We start from the raw sequence: 21,383 nt of genomic DNA, 5'->3' as shown, positions 1-21,383 counted from the left end.
GATATTTATGTTGGAGAACATAATGTTGGATAGACCCACCTTGAGATACTGCTGGGATTGTTATTATGATGTGCCATCAGTTGTTATCTCAAATGGTGTACCTGCAGGATCCTTAGACCTGAGATCGTCATTGATTCCCAGAATGTGTAGTGACATACTTTGGGGCTACCAAATACTATTCCGTAACTAGTTAGTCATAAAGGTAGTTTTTGGATTTATCATGAAACATGTCGTGGGGTGTGAGTGATCAAAATAGAATTTACCCCTCCTTGATAACAGGAGAGATATCTCTAGGCCTCTCGAGGTAGATGGATTGAGAAAGTGCATGTCCATACCAATATGATTAAAGAGTTAATCATGATGAATCCACTACTTGATCGAGTGAATGGTCGAGCTATCACAAGGTTGGCACATATCTCGCCTTGAGCTTGACTGGTATCGTGAGGCAAAGTGATCGGTGCATGTGTACATCATGGTTCAATCGATATGATCTTTTGTGTATACTCGAGAGTCAACATGTCCTACTAGGGACCGCTATTGATTTCAGTTTGAAAAGGATTTTCGAGTCGTAGCCGTTTGTACATGAACCTAATGGGTCACACACTTAATGGGTTGGAACAAAACATGCGAATTGGATTCGTATATGGGTTTGATTGGATTGTGATCCATGAGGTGTTAGAGTCCTAAAGGGCTTCCAATGTAGGAGCCCATTAGCGAGCTCTATATAAGGAGAGGCGTGGGGGTGGGGCGTGGAGAGGTTGAGCCACTCAAAAACCCTAGCTGCAGCTTTTCACATGATCTCCCAAAACCCTAGCCGTGCAGGAGGTGCTAGCACATTGGTGCTCGGTATTTTTGCCCAGTATGTGTGGATACCGTAGAGGCGTTGTTGCTACTGTGTCACTGATCTTCTTGACGAGTTGATCGCGACATGTTCCAGGCTGGTCGCTTGCTATGATGCATTGGTCGACAGACCTGCTCGTCTGGTCATGAAGCACAATGCGACCACTCAGATCTGGTCGGATAGCACGACACTGCCACTCAGAACTGGTCGAGACTGCGATAGACCTGATCGGGAGCTGGTCGAGGAGCACGACCACCTGCTTGGAGTTGGTCGAGCGTGACCACCTGCGTGGGGTTGGTTGCGGATCTGATCAAGAAGTTGTTCAAGGAGTTTGACGCGCACGACGTTGGATCGGCCTAGTCCAACTCTTCTTCCGCTGCACTGCATGTCGAGTGGTAACGATCCTACTAGCATGGTTTCCTAGGTGATTGTGGTAGAAAATTTTTGTTTTAAGCTAGCATAGTCTACCCGTTCCCTAACACAATTTTGAGTCCTCGAAGAACGGGGGGAAGAAGAATAAACCTGGTAACAGGCACAGAGGTCTAGACACGACTGTAGTCGCGGTCGATAGGAGCAAGTCGCACAACACCGGGGATAACAAAGGCTCGAGCCGAGGTGGTGGAAAGTGGTGTACCATCCATCGGACCAACCAACATGACTTCAATGAATGCCATATCATTAAAAAGGAGGTCCATGATAATCTCAAGGCCGTTGTTGCTGAGTATCACAGGAAACAAGCCAAGTTGGATGCTAAAGATGACAAACCCGAATTTTGCAAGGCCGATCAGAGCTTGTCACACATCTTAGAGGATCTGCCATGTACGAGTCCAAGATACAGTACAAAGAGGTCGAGAGAGGTCAACCTGGCTCTAACATGGCCTACTCGATACCTCAACTGGTCAGAGGTCCCGATCACCTTCAACCAAGCTGACCATCCTGTTGTGGTTTCACACCCTAGTCGATGCGAGGTCATTGTCCAGCCTACTATCCTTAACATCAAGATACATCGAACATTGGTTGATGGGGGTAGTTCACTTAAACTCGTCTTTGCCAAGACGTTAGACAAGATAGGAATTTCGAGGTCGGAGCTCAAGGTAGGAGTTGAGACTTTTCATGGTATAACCCCAAATTCATCCAATATCCCCCTTGGCTAGATCGAGCTGCCAGTCACGTTCGGGGATCTTGACAACTTTCATAGAAAGACATTAACCTTTGGTGTCATGAACTTTAAGACGACTTACAATGTAATTCTAGGCTGCCCAATGCTGGGCTAGTTCATGGCTGTGGTGCACTACACATATTAAACACTCAAGATCCCAGACCCCAAAGGGGTCATAACTGTCAAACAGGATCAGCGTGCTGTGGTCAAATGCGATAAGCAGAGCTTGATATGGTCAAACACTTTTGCCGGGTGGCAACTACTTCAAAAGGTGCGGAGTCTAAGCTCCAGAAGCATCAAGCTGTTGTTGGGGTTGAGGATTCCAAGTTCGTAAGTCTTGCTGGCACTTCTAAATCCAATGAGGCTTCCAAAGGAGATTACAATGACAGTGTCGAGGATAAGAAGATTGATGGTGGTGCCAACGCAATACCCCTTGACCCCGTATGAATCAGCCAAAATGGTCAAGACATGGGTTGACCTTAATCCAAAAAAGGAACTTGAGCTCATCACTTTCCTCCGAATGAACCAAGATGTGTTTGCATGACAACCGTCCATTATGCCTCGGGTCCCTAGGAAGGTGATTTAGCATCGACTAGCTGTAAAACCCAATGCCAAACCCGTGGTGCAGAAATGGTGAAGGTTTGCAGAGGATAGGAAGAAAGCTATCCAGGAGGTGGTCGGCAAACTCCTAAAAGCAGCCTTCATTTGAGATGTTTGTCATCTTATGTGGCTCGCAAATCCCGTCCTCGTGAAGAAACTCAATGGTAGGTGGAGAATATGTGACGACTTTACCGACCTCAACAAAGCCTGTCCCAAGGACCTTTTTCCTATTCCTTGCATTGACCAGATCGTCGACTCTACAGTGGGTTGTGCCTTGTTGTGTTTCCTAGATACCTATTCGGGGTATCACCAAATTAGCATGGGGGTAGAGGATTAGGAGAAAACTACTTTTGTTACTCCCTTCATTGTATTTTGTTATGTAAAGATGTCTTTCGATTTAAAGAATGCATGAGCTAATTACCAAGGGTGTATTCAAAACAGCTTACAACCCCAGATCAATCGCAATGTTGAAGCTTATGTCGATGATATTATAGTCAAGTCTAGAACCGAAGGCTCATTGATTAACGACCTCAAGGAGTATTTGATAACCTCAGGAAGTATCGTATGATGCTTAATCCTGAGAAGTGCTTGTTCGGCGTCCGTCCGGCAAGCTTCTCGGCTTCCTAGTGTCAAGTCGGGGCATCAAGGCCAATCCACGTAAAATCTAGATGCTCAACTAAATGCGGTCACCTTGAACACTGAAAGAAGTTCAAAAATTGACATGATGCATAGCAGCCAATTCATCTCCAGGATGGGCGGGTGAGGGATGCCTTTCTTCAAACTGCTGAAGGAACACTACCGGTTCGAGTGGACAGAAGAAGTGAATAACGCTTTCCAGTATTTAAAAAGGTATTTATCATCTTTGTTAATTCTAACACTGCCTAACAAAAAAGATGAGCTATTTTCGTATATTGCAGCAACCCCACAAGTTATAAACATGGTCCTGGTGGTCGAGCGGGAATGTCTCGAGAAAAAAAGCCAATGTCCAGAAACCTGTTTACTACATGAGCGAAGTCCTACACGACGCTAAGCTACGGTACCTGCAAGTGCAGAAGTTGCTATATGCAGTATTGATATCTTCCCAGAAGCTGTGATACTTTCCAGGCGCACAAGATCATTGTTGTGACAACATATCCGCTAAAGGATGTCATATGCAACATGGAGGCTACTAGACGAATCACGCTATAAACGGTCGAGCTCAATGAGTTCGACATACACTATGCACCACGAACAAGCATTAAGTCAGGAGTATTAGCATAATTCATCGCCGAATGGACAAGCGTCGAAGAAACAAAGCCAAGTGTGGTTGAGAACCATTGGACACTCTTCTTCGATGGATCTCTCACGCTTCATGGCTCGGGGGTTGGCATTGTACTTAAATCTCCACCAGGTGACGAACTTAGGTACGCTATTCAATTAAATTTTAAAGCTTCTAACAATGTTATAGAATACGAAGGACTGATAAACGGGCTCTGTATAGCTTCATCACTTGGAATCAGGTGACATCTCATGAAATGGGACTCACAGCTAGTCGTAAACCAGGTGTAAAAGGAGTATCAGTGCTTGGACGACAACATGGTGGCTTATCTGAACGAGGTGCGAAAGCTTGAGGAAAAGTTCGAATGGCTAGAAGTAATGCACATCAAAAGGAGTGATAACTCTGGTGCGGATGAGTTTGCTAGACTCACCTCTTCTCGAGCACCAATGCGCATGAGAGTGTTTGTTGAGAAACTCCTCAAACCATCTGTCCCGATAGTTCGACGAATGGATGGTGCCCAACTCGACCTACAATCTGGTCAAGTTAGTGAGGCAGAACTTGCAAACACGGTAGTTGCACTACTCGAACACAAGCCGACTTGGATGAGCCTATTATGTGCCTATCTCGAATGTCAAGAGGTCTCTGATGATGATGCGTCTATAGAGAAAATTGCGCATAAGTCCAAGCTATATGCTTTGATTGATGGCAAGCTCTACCGAAAGGGGAGTAACAGAATCTTGATGAAGTGTATCATTCAGGAAGAGGGCAATAAAATATTGCTCGATATCCATAGAGGCATCTGTGTTAATCATGCATCTTACCGCACCTTGGTCGGAAAAGCATTCTGCTAAAGATTCTATTGGCCGACTGCCTTCCAGGATGCTTTCGAGATGGTCAAAAAGTGTGAAAGTTGCCAATTTTTCAAAAGGCAAACCACTCAACTAGCCCAAGGTCTACAAATAATTTCTCTTTCTTGGCCTTTCTTCGTCTGGGGTTTGGATATCCTGGGACCGTTCCCAAGGGCCCAAGGTGGTTAAGTTCCTATTCGTGGCTATCGACATGTTCACCATGTGGACACATTACAACATTTACTAATCAGTATTTGCATCTACTTGTTCTAACTCTATTTCATTGATAAAGAAATAGCAGGCAGTAGCATAATAGACAAGCAAAATATTAGTAATGTTTACAGACATCCCAAGTCACGGAACAAGTTTCAAATGTTTCAAGTCAAGTCAATTAGAAGGGCTACCCTCACTCTCATTGTCAGACAAGCTAAGTGCTAAAGACTCGACGAAGGCAGGGAGATGAGACTCGATACTCTGAATAATGTCTGTTGCTTCCTCTACTGAACACCTGAACCCCTCCATCACTACGGATGTGTCGAGGTCGGGGTTGTAGCTCTTGAGGAGACCAATCATTATCTTGGAGCATAAGGAGGCCAATTGGATCGTGCGGTCGTGGGTCTGTTCTCTCAGTTTTTGAAGTGCTGAAACTGTAGTGTCCTGCTCAATAGCCATAGCGTCCCGATAATTTTATGCTTTCTTCAGAGCATCGGCCTTTGCATCCCACTCAGCTTTTGCTTTCTTCAAAGCCTCAACCATGGTTTCTCAATCAGCTTTCACTTTCTTCGAAGTTTCTTTGAGTCTTACAAGGTATTTATCCTTTCCATCGATGCCTTTCATCGCATCATCAAGAAGGGTTACCTTGTTTTCTAAGGAAGATTCAAGATCTGAGAGGGCGAGCAAGGATCATTATCATTAGTTGCTGTTGTCCGAATCACATACTAGTGATCTGTAGGTAAAACTGACCTTCAATCCTCTTTTGTTGAGCAGTTAGCTCATCATCCTTCTCCTCGAGAGTTTTCTGGTAGCTTGTGGGGTTGATCGCCAGAAGCTGGGCGTTAGCAGCTTCTACTTGGGTGCAAATAGCCTCAAGGTAAGATTTCATTGCCGCCCATGGATCAACGGCTAGTGGGCTTGCAGGAGCCTCGGGTGCATCGAGTCTCAGGCTTGGTTTAGGAGCATCTGCTGAAGTTTGCTCTACTTGAGGAGGTGAAAGTGGTGCGTCAGAAGAAGCCAGAACTGGCTGGCTAGCTAGCTCACTTGTTTCGTTCTCCTTCGACTTCTCTAGGCATGGTAACCTGCCATTGACTGGTTAAGAAACAGAAGGAAGACTGCAAACCAAGACAAATAGTCAGATCTAACCTTGTGGTGACTAGGATGCAGGCAAAAACACTCGACTTCTACCTTTTTATGGTAACTTTCTTCTTCATCATACGACCAGTTGGTATCGGTTGAGTTTGAGGGGCCATCTTGGGGACATATGAAGTCAAAGCTATCATTTCCTGCAAGAAACCAGCCCATAATGATTCATCATCATTCTAGATTCACCGAGCCAATTCTTAGAAGAATGACCAATGTGAGGGGGGGGGGGGCAACTCGATAAAGGTTACCTTTCTTACCGAGTCATCAAACGTGTCGGTTACTCGAGGAGGTGATCGAGGAGTGGCTCTGGCTACCTCCTGTAGAAAGGCCACCCATACAAAACCAAGCTTTAGTATACAAGTGCTCGGTAGCCAGAGTAGTGACTAAATAATCACCTAACAACTCAATGTTAGTACCAGTTGTTTTCTTTACCACGAGCGCTTGAGGGGCACTAGATCATATAGCGGAGACGATCTCTTGGATCAAAGACACCCTTCGGCCCCTCGATCAACTGGTTGTTTCTCCTTGTCACCGGTTCCAGAAGAGGAAGTGTCATCAAAGTCAAGGACCTCAGTCGTGAGGATGTGCTCTTGATGAAAGACTGGGGCCTGGAATCAAAAAGTTGAATCAGATTGAATAAGTAGTAATAAGCACTGCTCTCTTACTTGAGAAATCCCGACCTTTGGTCGAGGATTCACGAGGGAGTAGGGTTGCACAGAGCATTCTTGTGCTTCTTCAGAGAAGAGTTTGCTCAATCAAGCAGGCATATGTGGAGGAGACATAGCTATAAAAAGAAAAAGTCACTCGAAAGAGCTTGACTACGATAACATAAGTAGCAAATTTCTATATAAATCTTACCTCCGACCACGTCTTTGGAGCTATTGTTGTCTCTAGAATATTCCCAAGAAAAGTGATCCTGAGCTTTCAAGAGGCTTAGCCTTTGACTAATCAAGTCTTTGGCTACATGCCACCCGATTAAGCCACTTTGACTAAGTTCACCAATCGTCGTGACGTAGTCATCGGTGTGGTTGGATTCACGGTGCTTCTTCATCCAGGATGGATTTTGTAGGGGAAAGAGACCTCTATAGACTAAGGGGGAGTGGACTGGGTTGAGGTTGAAGATATAAAATCAATGTCTTTTCCAATCCTGTTGCCGAGAGGAGAATAAAGCAACTGAGATATAGGAGTTTTTCATTTCAGATCGTAACTGGGTTTGATAAAAGTTAATCGTTCTGAAGACAGTAACATGCTAGCATTGAACCGACTGACCTCTGTTTAAATGGAATGTTGGCAACTTCATAACACATTGGGACATGGACCGTTTTTTGCAATGGCTCCTGCAAATTTAGTGCAAACTGTCATGTGATATATATGTAATTGATCATAGTGTGTTCAGAAATGTTTTTTGTGTCCAATGATGAACTAACCTGCACTTGATAAATGTAGTTTCAGTGCAAGTGCAACTCACTAATATAATTGCTTTGTGTTTGATTTGAACTAAAGCTTTTGAAATCTGTATGGTACTGATGATTGAACTGAAGGTTGAGTTCATATAAGGTTAATGTAAAATAAGGGGTCATATTAGAGGGAAGGCATGGAACCGTGTGCAATTATTTGTTTTGAATCGAAAAGCATGCTGATCGTAGTGTGTTCAGAAATGTTTTTGTGTCCAATGATCAAGTACCCGATGTTGGATAAATGCAGGTTCAGTGCAAGTGCAACTCACTGAAATAATTGCATTGTGTTTGATTTGAAAATGAAGCTTTGGACTGATGACTGAACTAAAGGTTTTGAAATCTTTATGCTAGTGATGACTGAACTTAAGGTATGTTGTAGAATCATCATGTGAAATAAGGGGTCATATTAGAGGGAAGGCATGGATCCGTGTGCAATTAATTGTTTTGAATCGAGAGGCATGCTGTGTATGTATGTATGCTGTGTATGTATTGGGGGAGGGGGGATAATAATGAGAATGGGCCATAGACTAGAGGGCAATACTGTGTATGTATGCATGCTACATGAAATTTGTATGCAGTGTTCACTTTGAGGTGCAATTTAGTTTGTCGCTTTAGTCTTCCCTCTCCCTTGCTTGTAGATGGACACCGCCGAGCTAGCCGATCTTGTGTCAAAGATGCAAGCCCGTGTGCAGGTGGTGGCTGACGCGTTGCAGAAGGTGGTCAGTGATAACCTGAGTCCGGACAGCACCCCTGCTGCCGTGGACCTGAACATGGCACTTCTTCAGGTCGAGACCATTGCGGCGGACCTTGAACAACTTGGGTTCGAAGTAGAAGATGCTATGAACCATGTTGGTCACGGCGACAATACGAGCGTCGAAGAGGTAGAGGAAGCTTCGGGATCATTGCACGTTGACGACGATGACTTGGTTCCCGTTGACTGGAGCCCGGATGAGTTACTTTGTTCGGATGATAGCATGGCCTATGAATCCGATCGTTTTGTGAGCATGTAGTCGGGGAGGGTGCAAACTTAGATGTTTGGAATTTGCCGTAATGTATGTGTTCCAGTAGTAACGTGTGATGTATGTGTTACTGCCTAAGACGTAACAATTTGTGTGTGAACTGCTTATGGCAGGTTGAACTGTGATGCTCACTGAGCTAAGTTATGTGTCAATGTACCTTTCAGAATCCCTAGAACCATACTGATTTCCGTAGAATGTCAGTCAATTTGCTTATTTTGTTGTGTTCAGGGAATCTATGGAGTACGCCGGGTTCCTTCGTGGTGACAACGAAGACATGAATTGGGCCGATGTTACGCCGCTAACCCAAGACGGAATATTCGGGAGCCAGATCCCTTCGGCAGAGGTCCAGAGTGTGGAGGCTCATGGAGATGTCGCACCTGGGGGTGGCCGTGGATCCAGTTACAGAGTCGAGGAGGACCTACTACTGGTGGGGGCTTGGCTGCAAGTGAGCATGGATCCCGTGGTGGGGAGCAACCAGAGTTTGGGTGCATTCTGGCAGCGGGTGGAGGGTTTCTACCATGAGAACAAAACGTTCACGTCAACCCGCAATAGGAAGTCGCTGCAGGGGAGATGGACTTTCATCAACGGTATGGTGCAGAAGTTCTGCGGCCATTATGCTAGGGCTCAGCGCAATAGGAGGAGTGGAACAACCGAGGCCGAGATGGTATGTGAATAGTTCATTATTTTTTTCAATTCAACAATTTATTCCAAGCACAGTTATGATTGTTGCACCATTGTAGCTCTTTTCCATATGAGGCATGTGCTTAAGTTTTTCATATTGGCCGAACATATCAATTGGATATTGGTTCACACTTTTGTAAACTTGCATCAATTACAACATGCCTCATATGCAATATATGTGCAATTCTATTAAACTGATGTACCATGTTTTGTACACATTGGAGGTCATGGAGGCATGCACGATGTTTCAAGCCGTTGAGCACAAGGAGTTCACCTTGCTGCCTTGTTGGAGGGAGTTGAGGGATCATCCCAAGTGGCAAGTAGAGTCCTCAGGCAAAAGGCAGAAGATCAACGCCGCTGGAAGCCCCTCATCGACGCCTAATGTAGCCTCATTGCCGGCCTGAACGGAGCAGAGGATGTGGATGCACCTACATCCAATGCCGGTGAACGTGCCAAACGGCCACCTGGTCGCACTCGGTCCAAGGAAGCCCGCGGTATTTCATCGTCGAGTTCAGCCTCTGGGCCCATGACAGACTTATTTGATCGGCAGTTGGCAATGAAAGACAAGATTGAAAAGGAAAGAGCTGAGAGGTTTGCTGAGTTGATGGATGTGGAGCGGCAGAGGCTAAGGCTCGAGGAGGAAAGAATGAAAATGGAACTGGAAAAGGAGCAGCAGAGGCTAAGGCTCGAGGCGGAGCGTATGCAAATGAAAAAGGAAAAGGAGGAGAGGCACATAATGAGCATGGACCTTTCTCAAATGGATGAGGACCAGCAGGCCTACTACAAGAGCCTCAGGCAGAGCATCATTGCCACTAGGCGCGTCACATGAGGCCCATCTATGTAATTGTGATCTTGTTTGCGAAGTTTTATTTGATGGTGAAATTGTTGTCCAGTTTGAGTTCTGTACTGAACCAATTCTACTTGAGATCTTGTTGTTTGGCTTAGAGCATGTGTGTAGTACCTGTATGGCATATTGCAATGTGGTTATGATGCTGTTTGGCTTACATGTAGTGTGCAGGTCCTGTATGCCTTATCTTCGTACTTGTTACTGGCTTTGCAATCAGTTTTTATTCATGCATGATTTTCGGACTGCTTAATGGCTGTGCTATTGAAGAGTTTGATTGAGTAGTGCAATTGTTCCTCATGAGTAGTGATGCTTACTGATGTAGTGTAGTGCTCGGTTGTCAGAACCATTCAGATTTTCCAACTCTTCAGTACCTTCTTCGTAACCAAACAGACCATAGGTTCATAATATGCCAAAGGACAAGGGACAAATTACTCATTTTTGTACGCACTGCCAAAGCAAACAGGACAAATAACTGAACATATTACGCAATGCCAAAGGACACAGGACTAATTACTCAACATAACACACACTACCAAAGGACACAGGACAAATCAATTTATTCTTGAGACTACCTGATGTGCTTACTACTCCACTCCGTGGAACTGCCACACATGCTCGACAAGATCGTCACGGAGCTGGTGATGCCCCTACCTGCTAGTTATCATCCCATACCTTTGGGCAAATGCTTCTAGTGTGGGGGGTTGGGGTGTGCGATGGATCCACAGGATCACTAGCACCGTTGTACACGTGTTTGACGTCCCCATCCGGTCTCTCATCTTCGATTATCATGTTGTGCATGATAATGCAGGCGGTCATGATGTTGTGAAGTGTTTCCTCATCCCATATCCTCGTAGCCCCCCGGACTATGGGAAACCGAGACTATAGGACCCCCGAAGGCCCGTTCGACATCCTTCCGTAACGCCGCCTGCTGAACGACGAAGTGTTGCCGCTTCCTCCCAACTGGACAAGTAATAGGCTTCACGAGGGTGGCCCATTCCGGATAGACACCGTCTGCAAGGTAGTACCCCATGGTGTAGGCATGTCCGTTAATGGAGTATTGTACCTGGGGGGCCACGCCAGCGGCAAGATTGTCGAGGAGATGCGAGCGGTGCAGAACGTTGATGTCGTTTACCGAACCTGGCATGCCGAAGAAAGCATGCCAAATTCACAGGTCCTGTGATGCCACCGCCTCTAGAATGATCATCGGAGAGTTCACATGGCCGGTGAAGGAACCAGACCACGCTGTCGGACAGTTCTTCCACCTCCAATGCATACAGTCGATGCTTCCAAGCATCCCGGGGAACCCTCTTCGCTCGTTTATAGCAATCAAGCGCGCGGTGTCCTCCTCGTTCGGAGCACGGAGGTACTCGTCGCTGAATACCCCGACGACGGCTCGCACAAACCGCCTCATACTCTCAATGATAGTGGCCTCCCCTAGCCGGAGGCACTCATCGAGAGAATCGGCAGGAGCATCGTACGCGAGCATACGAAACGCCGCAGTGACTTTTTGCAACGCCGACAGGCCGAGCTCTCCTGCAGCATTCCTTCTCTGTTGGAACCACGGGTCATGGTCAGCAACTGCCTGTACAATCTTGAGGTATAGGTCACGTTTTATCCTAAACCTGCAGGACCGACGAGCATTAGACGTTTCATCATAATACTGCGACAACACACTTTCTTTACGTAATATTACCTGCGACGGAAGATGTAATCTGGGTACATCGGGCGATCGGCGAAGTAGTCATTAAACAACCTATGATGGCCCTCCAGGCGATTCCGCTGGATACGCCGACGGCCCGGCACTGAACCACCCCAAGGTCCCCGCTGTGATGCCTCCTACTCATGCAAGGCGCTCACAGTGGCAAGGAACAAATTATCTTCCTCATCGGAAGAGTCATTGCCGAAACACAACTCCCTCACGGTCTACTTCCAGGCTTCGCGGCGATCCATTTTTTGCTGGCTTGCAAAGTCTGCCTACCTGACCCTCATATATATAGGGACATCATGAGCCTTGTGACGGAAGCCAACGTCATTCCTTCCCGTGGAAGCCAGTTCTCGTGAGGCTTCGGCAGCAAAACTCGCGGCCTTGTTCCGCAGCAACGCACTGCAGTTCCTTCCACTCCAAGCCAGTACTCGTCATTCCCCCGCAGCAAGATTGCTGGCCTTGTATCTGTACATGCTACATTGCATGGAACGCCTTTGGTCCTGTGTACGTTGCAAACGTTCATTTTGGACTGCGTATTTGCAGGTGCAGAGATCAAAATAATCGCTCAAATATTTAATGCAACAATATCGTCCGCAAAAAAAAATTCTAAACAAATATATTCGACACACTAATTTGTAACGTGCGTTTCAGTAGATCCTGCAACGGGATCATGCGAAAAAACATTGCTCCTGCGACGGTTATGGCGGTTGGGAAAAATCAATTTAATATAGGGGAGAGAAGATAGTGGATGAGATATAGAGTATCTGCTGGAGATGGAGAGATTGAGGGAAGCTGTAGTAGTGATAGGGGATGCTGTAATAGTATTTTTGAGGATGAAAATTTAAGGTAGCTGCTGGAGATGGCCTTAGCCGACTGGAGAAAGTGAATGCTCCTTACATCACCTACAGCGTCATCCGTCATGAGAGTTAGGCTCTATTTATTTCAGCTGAGAATTATAATGAACTAGCTTATTTATTTTGAGTTGAAACAAACAGCTAGCTTATTTGTTCAAATTATTACAAACTAAAATTCAAATTATAATAATCTTATAAACTGTGAAAAGGAGCTTATTTTAGTTTATTTTGATCTTCTACTGTATTATCCATCAAATTTAAGAGAAATTATCCATCAATACCACTCCTCCCACCCTACACCCGAATCCCCCACCCCCTATTGAGGGTATTGCAAACTTTTGCCAATAATTCAGACTCTAATAATCTAGATTATCAAACAGCTCACAGCTTATTTCCCTCTAACTTATCATAATCCAACTTAATATAATCCACCATCTATAAATCGTTTATTATAATCCTAAGCTAAAACAATCAGCGCGTTATTCTTTTCCTGCGACAACTGTGTGGTTAACATCGTCAACCGTGTGATTCTCCTTTTGCAAATATGGCTAGATTTACGGATGCTGTTGGCAATAATTGAAGACGTCACGTCCCTACCATTTGATAGAGCTATCTTGATTCCAGTAGGTCACAATTCCTATTCATTCCACGAACTTACAGGATTTCGCCTTTGCAGCCATGGGTCTTATTGGATCGCCAGCTAGGAAGTGGGTAGCTCATGGGTCATATTTGCAACTGCCAGGTGCTACGTATGCAATGAATTGTCCACTGCTCGGCAGAATGATCTGCTGAAAGGATGTGCATTTGTTCAGTAGCCTCCATGACAATAAGTACTAACATTATATGGCAAATTGCGTGGTCGGTTCCTTGGTTTTAATTAATTTTTCTTGATGCTGATGGTCAAGCTGCAAGCACAGTAGGTGCAAGGTTCTGACTTGTTGCATCCTCAAATGATGCTGGTGACTAGTAAGATTGAGGATGAGGAGAGTAAAGGACATGAACAACTCAAAGTAATTTGCGTGTGGGTGAGAGAGAGATGCAATTGTGAAATTAAGCCTTCGATAGCAGTAAAATTAAAAGGTGCACTTTCAATCTGAAGCAACCAATGTGTACAGCTATGTGATCAACTTACACATGACATGAGATGCTCGAAGAAAAATAAAAGAAAACCTAACGTATGACAAAATGTTATTGAAGCAATGTTTGACAGAGACAAAGTTAGACATGGACTTTCTGGTAGGGGGCACATTTTACGTTATAGTCGTCGTCGAGAGTGATAAGATGATCATTCCAGTCGGTAATTAGTCTGAGTTGGTAAATAGAGACTTTAACTTAAACAAGTATCATTGCAGTCAGTAATTCAACTAGTCGAAGTGCATAAGACTAGCACATCTTAACCCCGATGGTTGGTTAATGACATCCAGTAAGATGGTTCACGTTAATAGTGTGATTAGTCTTGTTACAATATTTTTAATATTTTATTATAATAATATTTGATTAAAAATTAGTCTATTTAGTTTTTTATAAGGTTGATGTCATTTAGTTACAAAACGTATAAAATTAAAAGAAGAAATAAAAATTATGTTAGTGAAAAAGAAAATCATATATACTTCAAACTTATACTTGAATCATATACACATATTGGTTTGATTCGTATACGTTTTGATCAATAGTTAAAATTATATGTCAGGTGTAAAAAGCCTAACTAAAATCAAAATAAATTTGTCTTGCTTACTTGCTGTACCTTACTTGATGCCTCCTTAATGTGACGACCTTAAGCTACACTGTGATTCTTAATCTATTATTTTACTAAAAATTTTGAAATTTTTCATTATTTTTTATTATGAATTTTAGCTATTGATTTATTATATTTTATATGAACTCTTTATTTAGATATTTGATTTTTATAATAATTTTATTTTTAAAAAACTATATTTGATATGGATCCTTATTTTTTTCTATTATAATCCTAATATTAATTTTATTTTATTTGGACTTTTTATTTAGATACTTTGTTTATCAAACTGTATGGAAATCAAATGGCTAATTTTTCTATAATTTTTAATTCCAAATTTAGGTATTTATTAGTCGTATTTGATATAGACTTTTTGGTTTCCGAATTTAACTATTTATTAATTATATTTGATATGACCTCTTTAATTTAATTTATACCGTTAGATATTTGTAACAATGAGTGATCTATATACTTTTTATTAATATAATAATTTTATAATAGAGAGAATATAGTAACTTTTTTTTCTCTTTAAATAATAATATAATAGATTGATCATATCAAGCAGCTCACGAGTTACACACTTACATTATCTACCCATAACATCATTTTCCAAACATCTAGATCTGCATCGATCTGTAAAATACCGTTCAATAATCCCGTGTGCAAGGAATGCAACTGGCGCGGCCGACGCTGCAATCATTCTATAATCAACAATCGAGATTCCAGTCCCCGTCCAGGCTAAACAAACAGAAAGCCCCACGCCAAAGAGCTCGTCCAGCCGCTCCAGCTCAGCCTGCATAAGCAAATTTTGTAAGATCTTTATATGAAAGATTTTTATAAAATTCTAACTTAGTCATATATTTTTATCTAATAACTAGATTAAAGAGAGGAGATAACTCATATCACTAAAATTTCTTTCTCCAGCTAGCGGCGCACTCCCCTCCGCTTCTCTCCCACGGCCCACCAACCGCTCCGCCCACTGTACTCTCTCTGAAGTAGCGCACACTCCATCCCCTCCCCGACCGACACCCCCGTCTCCTCACCCGCTTGCCGGCGCCTCAAAGCCCCCTCGTTTCCCCGCGCCGATCGCGACGCCCCACCCCACCGCGACGCCGATCCCTCGCCCTCCCCCTCCGCGCTGTCTGTCGGCGCCCACCGCACCGCACCGTGCCCAGCTCAACAACCCCAAGCCTCCCCCCCCCCCACCCCCCCGAAATCCCCAACCGATACGACACCACGCACGCGCGCGCTCCCCGCCCCCCAGATCCGCTCCACTCCGCCCAAGCCGAGGAGGAGATGCTCGTCCAGGACCGCGTGTCCCCGCACGCGGCCGCGGGGGGCGGCCAAGGCCACAAGTCGCCCACGTCCCCGCGCGGCGCGCCGGGGTCGGACAGGCGGCACCCGCGGCCCTTCGCCAAGAACCTCGACTTCGCCAGCTGGGCCTCGGAGCACTCCTCCAAGCTGTTGCTCCTCCTCTTCGCGGTCGCCTCCGCCGCCGCCGTCTTCCTCCTCCGCGGCGCGGCCCCCGACGCCGGGACGCTCTTCTGCCTCGACCGCTCCTCCCGCTCGGGCTCAGGCGGCCCCGCCAAGCTCCCCTACCCTGTCGTCGAGTGGTCTAAGGTCCCGCCGCTTGCGATCGCGCCGGGGGTCCCGTTCGCGTCCTTCCGCGCCGTGCGCTGGATCGTGGTCGCCGTCTCGTCCGCGCCCACCGCGGCCCTGGCCGCTCTCGCGCGCGTCAAGGGGTGGCAGCTCCTCGCCGTCGGCGACTCCCACACGCCCGCGGGCTGGGAGCTCAAGGGCGCCATCTTCCTCTCCCTCGAGCTGCAGGCGCAGCTCGGCTATCGCTCCGTCGACTTCCTGCCCTACGGGTCCCACGTCCGCAAGACAGCGGGTTACCTCTTTGCCATCCAGCACGGGGCCAAAGTGATCTTCGACGCGGACGACCGCGCCGAGGTGCCCGGGAACGATCTGGGTAGGCATTTCGATGTGGATTTGGGATCTGGTATCACGAACCACCCCGTGCTGCTCCAGTACAGCCACGCGGATCCGAACCGGACGGTGGTGAACCCTTACGTGCACTTTGGCCAGCGGTCAGTGTGGCCGCGGGGGCTGCCGCTGGATAAGGTTGGAGAGGTGGCACATGAGGTGTTCTACACTGAAGTGTTCAGTGGCCACCAATTCATTCAGCAGGGTTTGTCGGACGGGTTGCCAGATGTGGATGCTGTGTTTTACTTCACTAGGAAGCCACCAACTGCGCCCTTTGATCTGAGGTTCGATGCAGAGGCACCAAAGGTAGCGCTCCCACAGGGCATGATGGCACCAGTAAATTCATTCAATACATTGTTCCACTCACCAGCTTTCTGGGGGCTCATGATGCCGGTGTCAGTGAGCTCAATGGCGGCAGATGTGATTCGTGGGTACTGGGCACAACGGATCTTGTGGGAGATCGGCGGGTATGTGGCTTTCTATCCACCGACTATTTACAGGAAGGATCATATTCAGGCATACCCATTCGCAGAGGAGAAGGATCTGCATGTGAATGTCGGTCGGTTGATCAAGTTCCTGAATGAGTGGAGGTCAAAGAAGAGGACACTGTTTGAGAGGATTCTTGATTTGAGCTATGCCATGGCTGAGGAAGGGTTCTGGACGGAGCAGGATGTGAGATTAACAGCTGCCTGGTTGCAGGACCTGCTTGCTGTGGGGTATCGGCAGCCTCGGCTCATGTCATTGGAGATTGACAGGCAGCGGGCAACCATTGGAGAGGGTGACATGAAGGAGTTTGTGCCCAAGAAGCTGCCATCTGTGCACCTTGGGGTCGATGAGATTGGCACAGTGAACTATGAGATTGGAAATCTTATTAAGTGGAGAAAGAATTTTGGCAATGTTGTGATGATCATGCATGTTAGTGGGGCTGTGGATCGCACGGCACTTGAGTGGAGGCTGCTGTATGGAAGGATTTTCAAGACAGTTATCATTCTTGCTGAGCAGAGCAATGCAGAGCTTGCTGTTGAACGCTGTGCACTGTCACATGCATATAAGTGAGTGTTCCTACCCCCAATAACACTTCTCGCACTTGTTCATAACTCTTCTTCAAGTACTGTTTTTTTAGGTGATGAAAAATAAAACTACATATATGCAACTGAAGATTTTTTTTTCCATGTTCTACCATATGTTGAGCCAGAGGTATTCTGTTGTAATTTCTTAACCAAGTCATCAGAAAAATGCTTCTAACTAATTACTTAAGGTGGCACCTTTCATGAACTTTAACAAATGAGTCAGACATTAACCTATAAGGTTGCATTTCATAAGCATACGTGTGTCTAAATTTGGAAGATGTTCCCTGGAATTCTTTAAATGACCCAGTATGAAATTGGTTGATGATAATGGTGTTGGCCCCGCCGCTAATTAAATGTAGAATTTGCACTAGTGGATCTTCTTGATGCTTTAACCCAGGCTATCTGCAAATAAACTTACTCAGTTGATCTGTGATTTGTTTGGGTCAATAAATATAGCGCTACAATTTCATTAAATCAAAGCACAGAAAAAATGCTGCATGCATAAATTGAACTTACCTGAGAGGAATAGCTGTGGAGAATACTCAAATATTTTGTTACATTGAAGCTTCCACTGTTTATGGTCACTGTCACTGTGATCTTATTTGTGATACTGTGATGTTTAAGCAATGAAAAATAACAAATGTCTTCATTTGAGCAATAAACATCTACAAATCATGGTAGGCTTGTGTCCACATTCTTTATCATCCACATGTGTCTTACATCAAGACTTTTCCATTAATTGTATGGTGACCTGATTAGACTAATTTTGGCATTGATGATGGATTCACCTCTTTACTGAAAGACCTAAATAGAAAATGCAAGTTAAGTTTGAGGTTTTGTAGTATGGAAACTTGCAAAATATTATAGAGTTATTGGAAATTTCCTATCGATTAGAGTGATTTGCTGCATCATCTTCTGCAATGTGCTCTGTTTTATAATATAATAAACCTAGATGAATCAAGGGGTCAATCATGAATTTGCATGAAACTGGCAACTATTTGTAGAGTTATCCTATACTTCCCATGGGCATTTAGCAGATAGACACTGTCACACTGGTGGACACAACATGTATGAAGCCATGAGCAGATTCTGAACTGTTAGATTCAGCATGCGTGACTTCCCTGTCCTGTAACTTGATTAGCATAAGAATTAAAGAAAAATGTTGTTAACTACTTATAATAAATTCTATGGCTTAGTAGGACATAATGTACACCAGACCAATTGCTCAGTAATCTAGTAGTGGATTAGTGTAGATTGTGCCATCCATAAGTTCTTTTTGCTGTGTTTTGGGCAATTGTTGACTTATTTCATTATTTGTGCTTTGGGGGTGAAGATAAGGTTTGCTCTTTTTACTTAAATCAAGTTGATGCAACATAACAGACAACTGAGTTTCTCTACAATTTATTTGTGAGAACATCAAACTGAATTAAGCACAATGTCATCATTTTTCTTTAATTCCTTTTGATATTTCTCATGATTTTACTAACTAGCAATTATGTTACTTGCCATAATTTCAACCTCATTGTCTCGCTGACTTGCGGGCCGAACCTACGTGGGACAATGAGGGATTGTTGGTATCAAGTGGCATATAAAGAATTGATCCTATGCTCTTTTGAATTCTGTTTTTTGGATAAGTGCACAATATCACCTTCTGCCATTTTTTCCGATCATGCTGTAAATCTTTTTGCATTTTCATAATCAGGTATCTGCCCAAGGTGTTTGCAAGATACAGTGGTGCTGATGGATTTCTCTTCCTACAAGACCACATGATTCTTAACTATTGGAACCTGCTGCAAGCTGACAAGGAAAAACTTTGGATTACGAACAAGGTTTGTATCCTGTACCCGGTCGTTTGCCCCCACATATGTTGTATCGATCAATCCATGTGATACAATAGGATTCATATTATGCTTCTCATGATGTAGATTGCACATTCTTGGGTTACTGTTCCATTGGAGAGCAATAAAGAGGAATGGTTTGTAAATCAAGGTGCGATGGTCAAGCAGGTCGTTAGCAGTTCCCCAGTTCATTTCCAGACAAACTATAAGGAAAGCATGGGCAAAGATAAGATTGCATTCTGCGGCAGTGAACTGTTCTATGTGCCCCGGCGGTTTGTTGAGGACTTCGGTGATCTTGTTGGTCTTGTCGGTGATTTGGATTTGCATCATAAGATTGCGGTCCCAATGTTCTTCTTGGCGATGGACTCGCCTCAAAATTTTGACTCAGATGCTCTGGCTGGAACAGTGTTTAAGACCAACTTGCCAGCTAATGCAACTTTTTCAACTATTTATACAACGCAAGCACCTGCTGTTTTCCCTGTGAAAGTTCAGAATGAGATTGACTTTATAAAGGTGATTCGGCTGATGTCCAGAGGAGACCCTCTTTTGATGGAGTTAGTATGAATACATAATCTGTAGTTGAAACTCAAGTTTATCCTTGTGGCAAGGACAGGGTAGAGAAGCATAGTTTTGTGTTTTCTGGGGGTTCTCCTTTGTTGTAATTTCATTTATTCCGTTCATTCTGTAGCTGTTGAGCTCTCTGCTGTTGTATATTGTTGTATCATTAGTGACAAGGTTACTGAGGACCAGCTCGGTCCAGCTGGTCCCACTGAAGGAAAGGACAGCCACGAGTTACTGAGAAGAAGAGCTTCAACTTGGTCAGCTGCTGTTTTGCAAGATTTTTGGGGCTGCTGTTTTGCAAGATTTTTGGGGTTGCCTATAGTAAAGATCCACACTTGAGCGATTTGTTGTACCCCTCAAAATTGACAAATGAAACTGATACAATTATACAGAACACTTTTTGAGGTTTATCTTGTGTTTATTACGGAAAGCATGATATAATGGAAGTTGGCTGTTTTAGAGTACAAGTCGAATGCCCGCTCACACGCCTATGTGTTTAAACAAGATTGGAGGCAATCAAGCTTTTTTGAGTTTATGAGAATTTGCTGCTTGCCTTTTGTCTTCTATAGTAGCGAGATTTTGTATTGCACAACTTAGTGCTCTCTGGTTCTCTCAGTAGAGTTATTTCTTAGCAAGTCAGCGTCTGTAAGTGCCAGTAAATTTTGCCGCAATATTATGGGGTCTTTTTCCTTTTGCATGTTAACATATGATCTGCTGTACGGGCCACTGCAGTTGGATACTGTGCCCTGTGGATTCTCTCGTTTCAGACCATCAGCAACCCAGGAACGTGTCGCAACTGGAAGAAAAAGATGTATGAGTACTTGTGTTGGGCCAATGGATAGGCCAATTTCGAATGGATGGGGGATGCTTTTGAAATTTGAGCAGGCTAGAGCATCGAAATTTATGGCTCAACATTTTGTGTTCTTTTCCATTTCCAGAAGGAGAGGATGTATTTTGCAAGGCCCCGATATGGATCCTCGTCTCCCGTTGAAGTGAAGAAAGGGACTTGGATCTTCCCTACTTGCTCACTAGTACATGCAGGTATAAACAAGGGAAATGCAGTAGCAAAAGCAAATCCACTGTCACAACAGTGCATTCCGGACCGGTTGTAGCTAGACACTGTAGAAGTACAATAGTAAAAAAAAGATTTCATTGCAGAGATAAGCACAAAATGCAAAGCAGTCAACAGTGTGTTGGCCCGCATTTGCAATTTTAAAATTTTGAACATCCACTATATTTGCTGTAGGAAATGCAGGAAACGATCCGTGTCTATCCACTATCCCGTGCGCGAACGGACGCGGGACGCACTTCACGTCCCTTGCCATGAATAAATGGAAGGGAATTTTATAAGATTTTTCATCAAAAGACTTTTATAAAATTCTGATTTATATTATTCTTTTCTAACCTAATAATTAGCACGTGTAACTGAGAGTAAGAAAAAAAATGACATATAAAAAATAAAATCTTTTTATAAAATCGAATCTTATAAAATTTTCTTTCCAAACAAACTGGGATCCTGTCCTGTCTCTTGTCCACGTGACCGGAGAAGGAACCTGGAGAAGCTC

At 44.5% G+C, this 21,383-nt stretch overlaps 2 protein-coding genes across 2 annotated transcripts; one reads left to right on the top strand and one right to left on the bottom strand.

Moving 5' to 3' along the window:
• Nucleotides 1-10,904: 10,904 nt before the first annotated feature.
• LOC133884059 (uncharacterized) lies at nucleotides 10,905-11,791 on the bottom strand. Its single transcript, XM_062323451.1, has 3 exons — nucleotides 11,763-11,791; nucleotides 11,345-11,691; nucleotides 10,905-11,206 (listed from the first exon to the last, which is right to left on the bottom strand). The coding sequence occupies exons 1-3, from the start codon at nucleotides 11,789-11,791 to the stop codon at nucleotides 10,905-10,907; spliced, it is 678 nt and encodes a 225-aa protein (XP_062179435.1).
• Nucleotides 11,792-15,366: 3,575 nt separating this feature from the next.
• LOC133884478 (probable glycosyltransferase STELLO2) lies at nucleotides 15,367-20,285 on the top strand. Its single transcript, XM_062323908.1, has 3 exons — nucleotides 15,367-17,401; nucleotides 19,122-19,248; nucleotides 19,345-20,285. The coding sequence occupies exons 1-3, from the start codon at nucleotides 15,660-15,662 to the stop codon at nucleotides 19,819-19,821; spliced, it is 2,346 nt and encodes a 781-aa protein (XP_062179892.1). The 5' UTR covers nucleotides 15,367-15,659; the 3' UTR covers nucleotides 19,822-20,285.
• The last annotated feature ends 1,098 nt before the right edge of the window (nucleotides 20,286-21,383 follow it).

Source organism: Phragmites australis, chromosome 11 (genome assembly GCF_958298935.1).
Source record: "Phragmites australis chromosome 11, lpPhrAust1.1, whole genome shotgun sequence".
NCBI lineage: Eukaryota > Viridiplantae > Streptophyta > Magnoliopsida > Poales > Poaceae > Phragmites > Phragmites australis.
The sequence above is the reverse complement of the archived record's forward strand: the minus strand, read 5'-3'. Positions and strand labels throughout refer to the sequence as shown.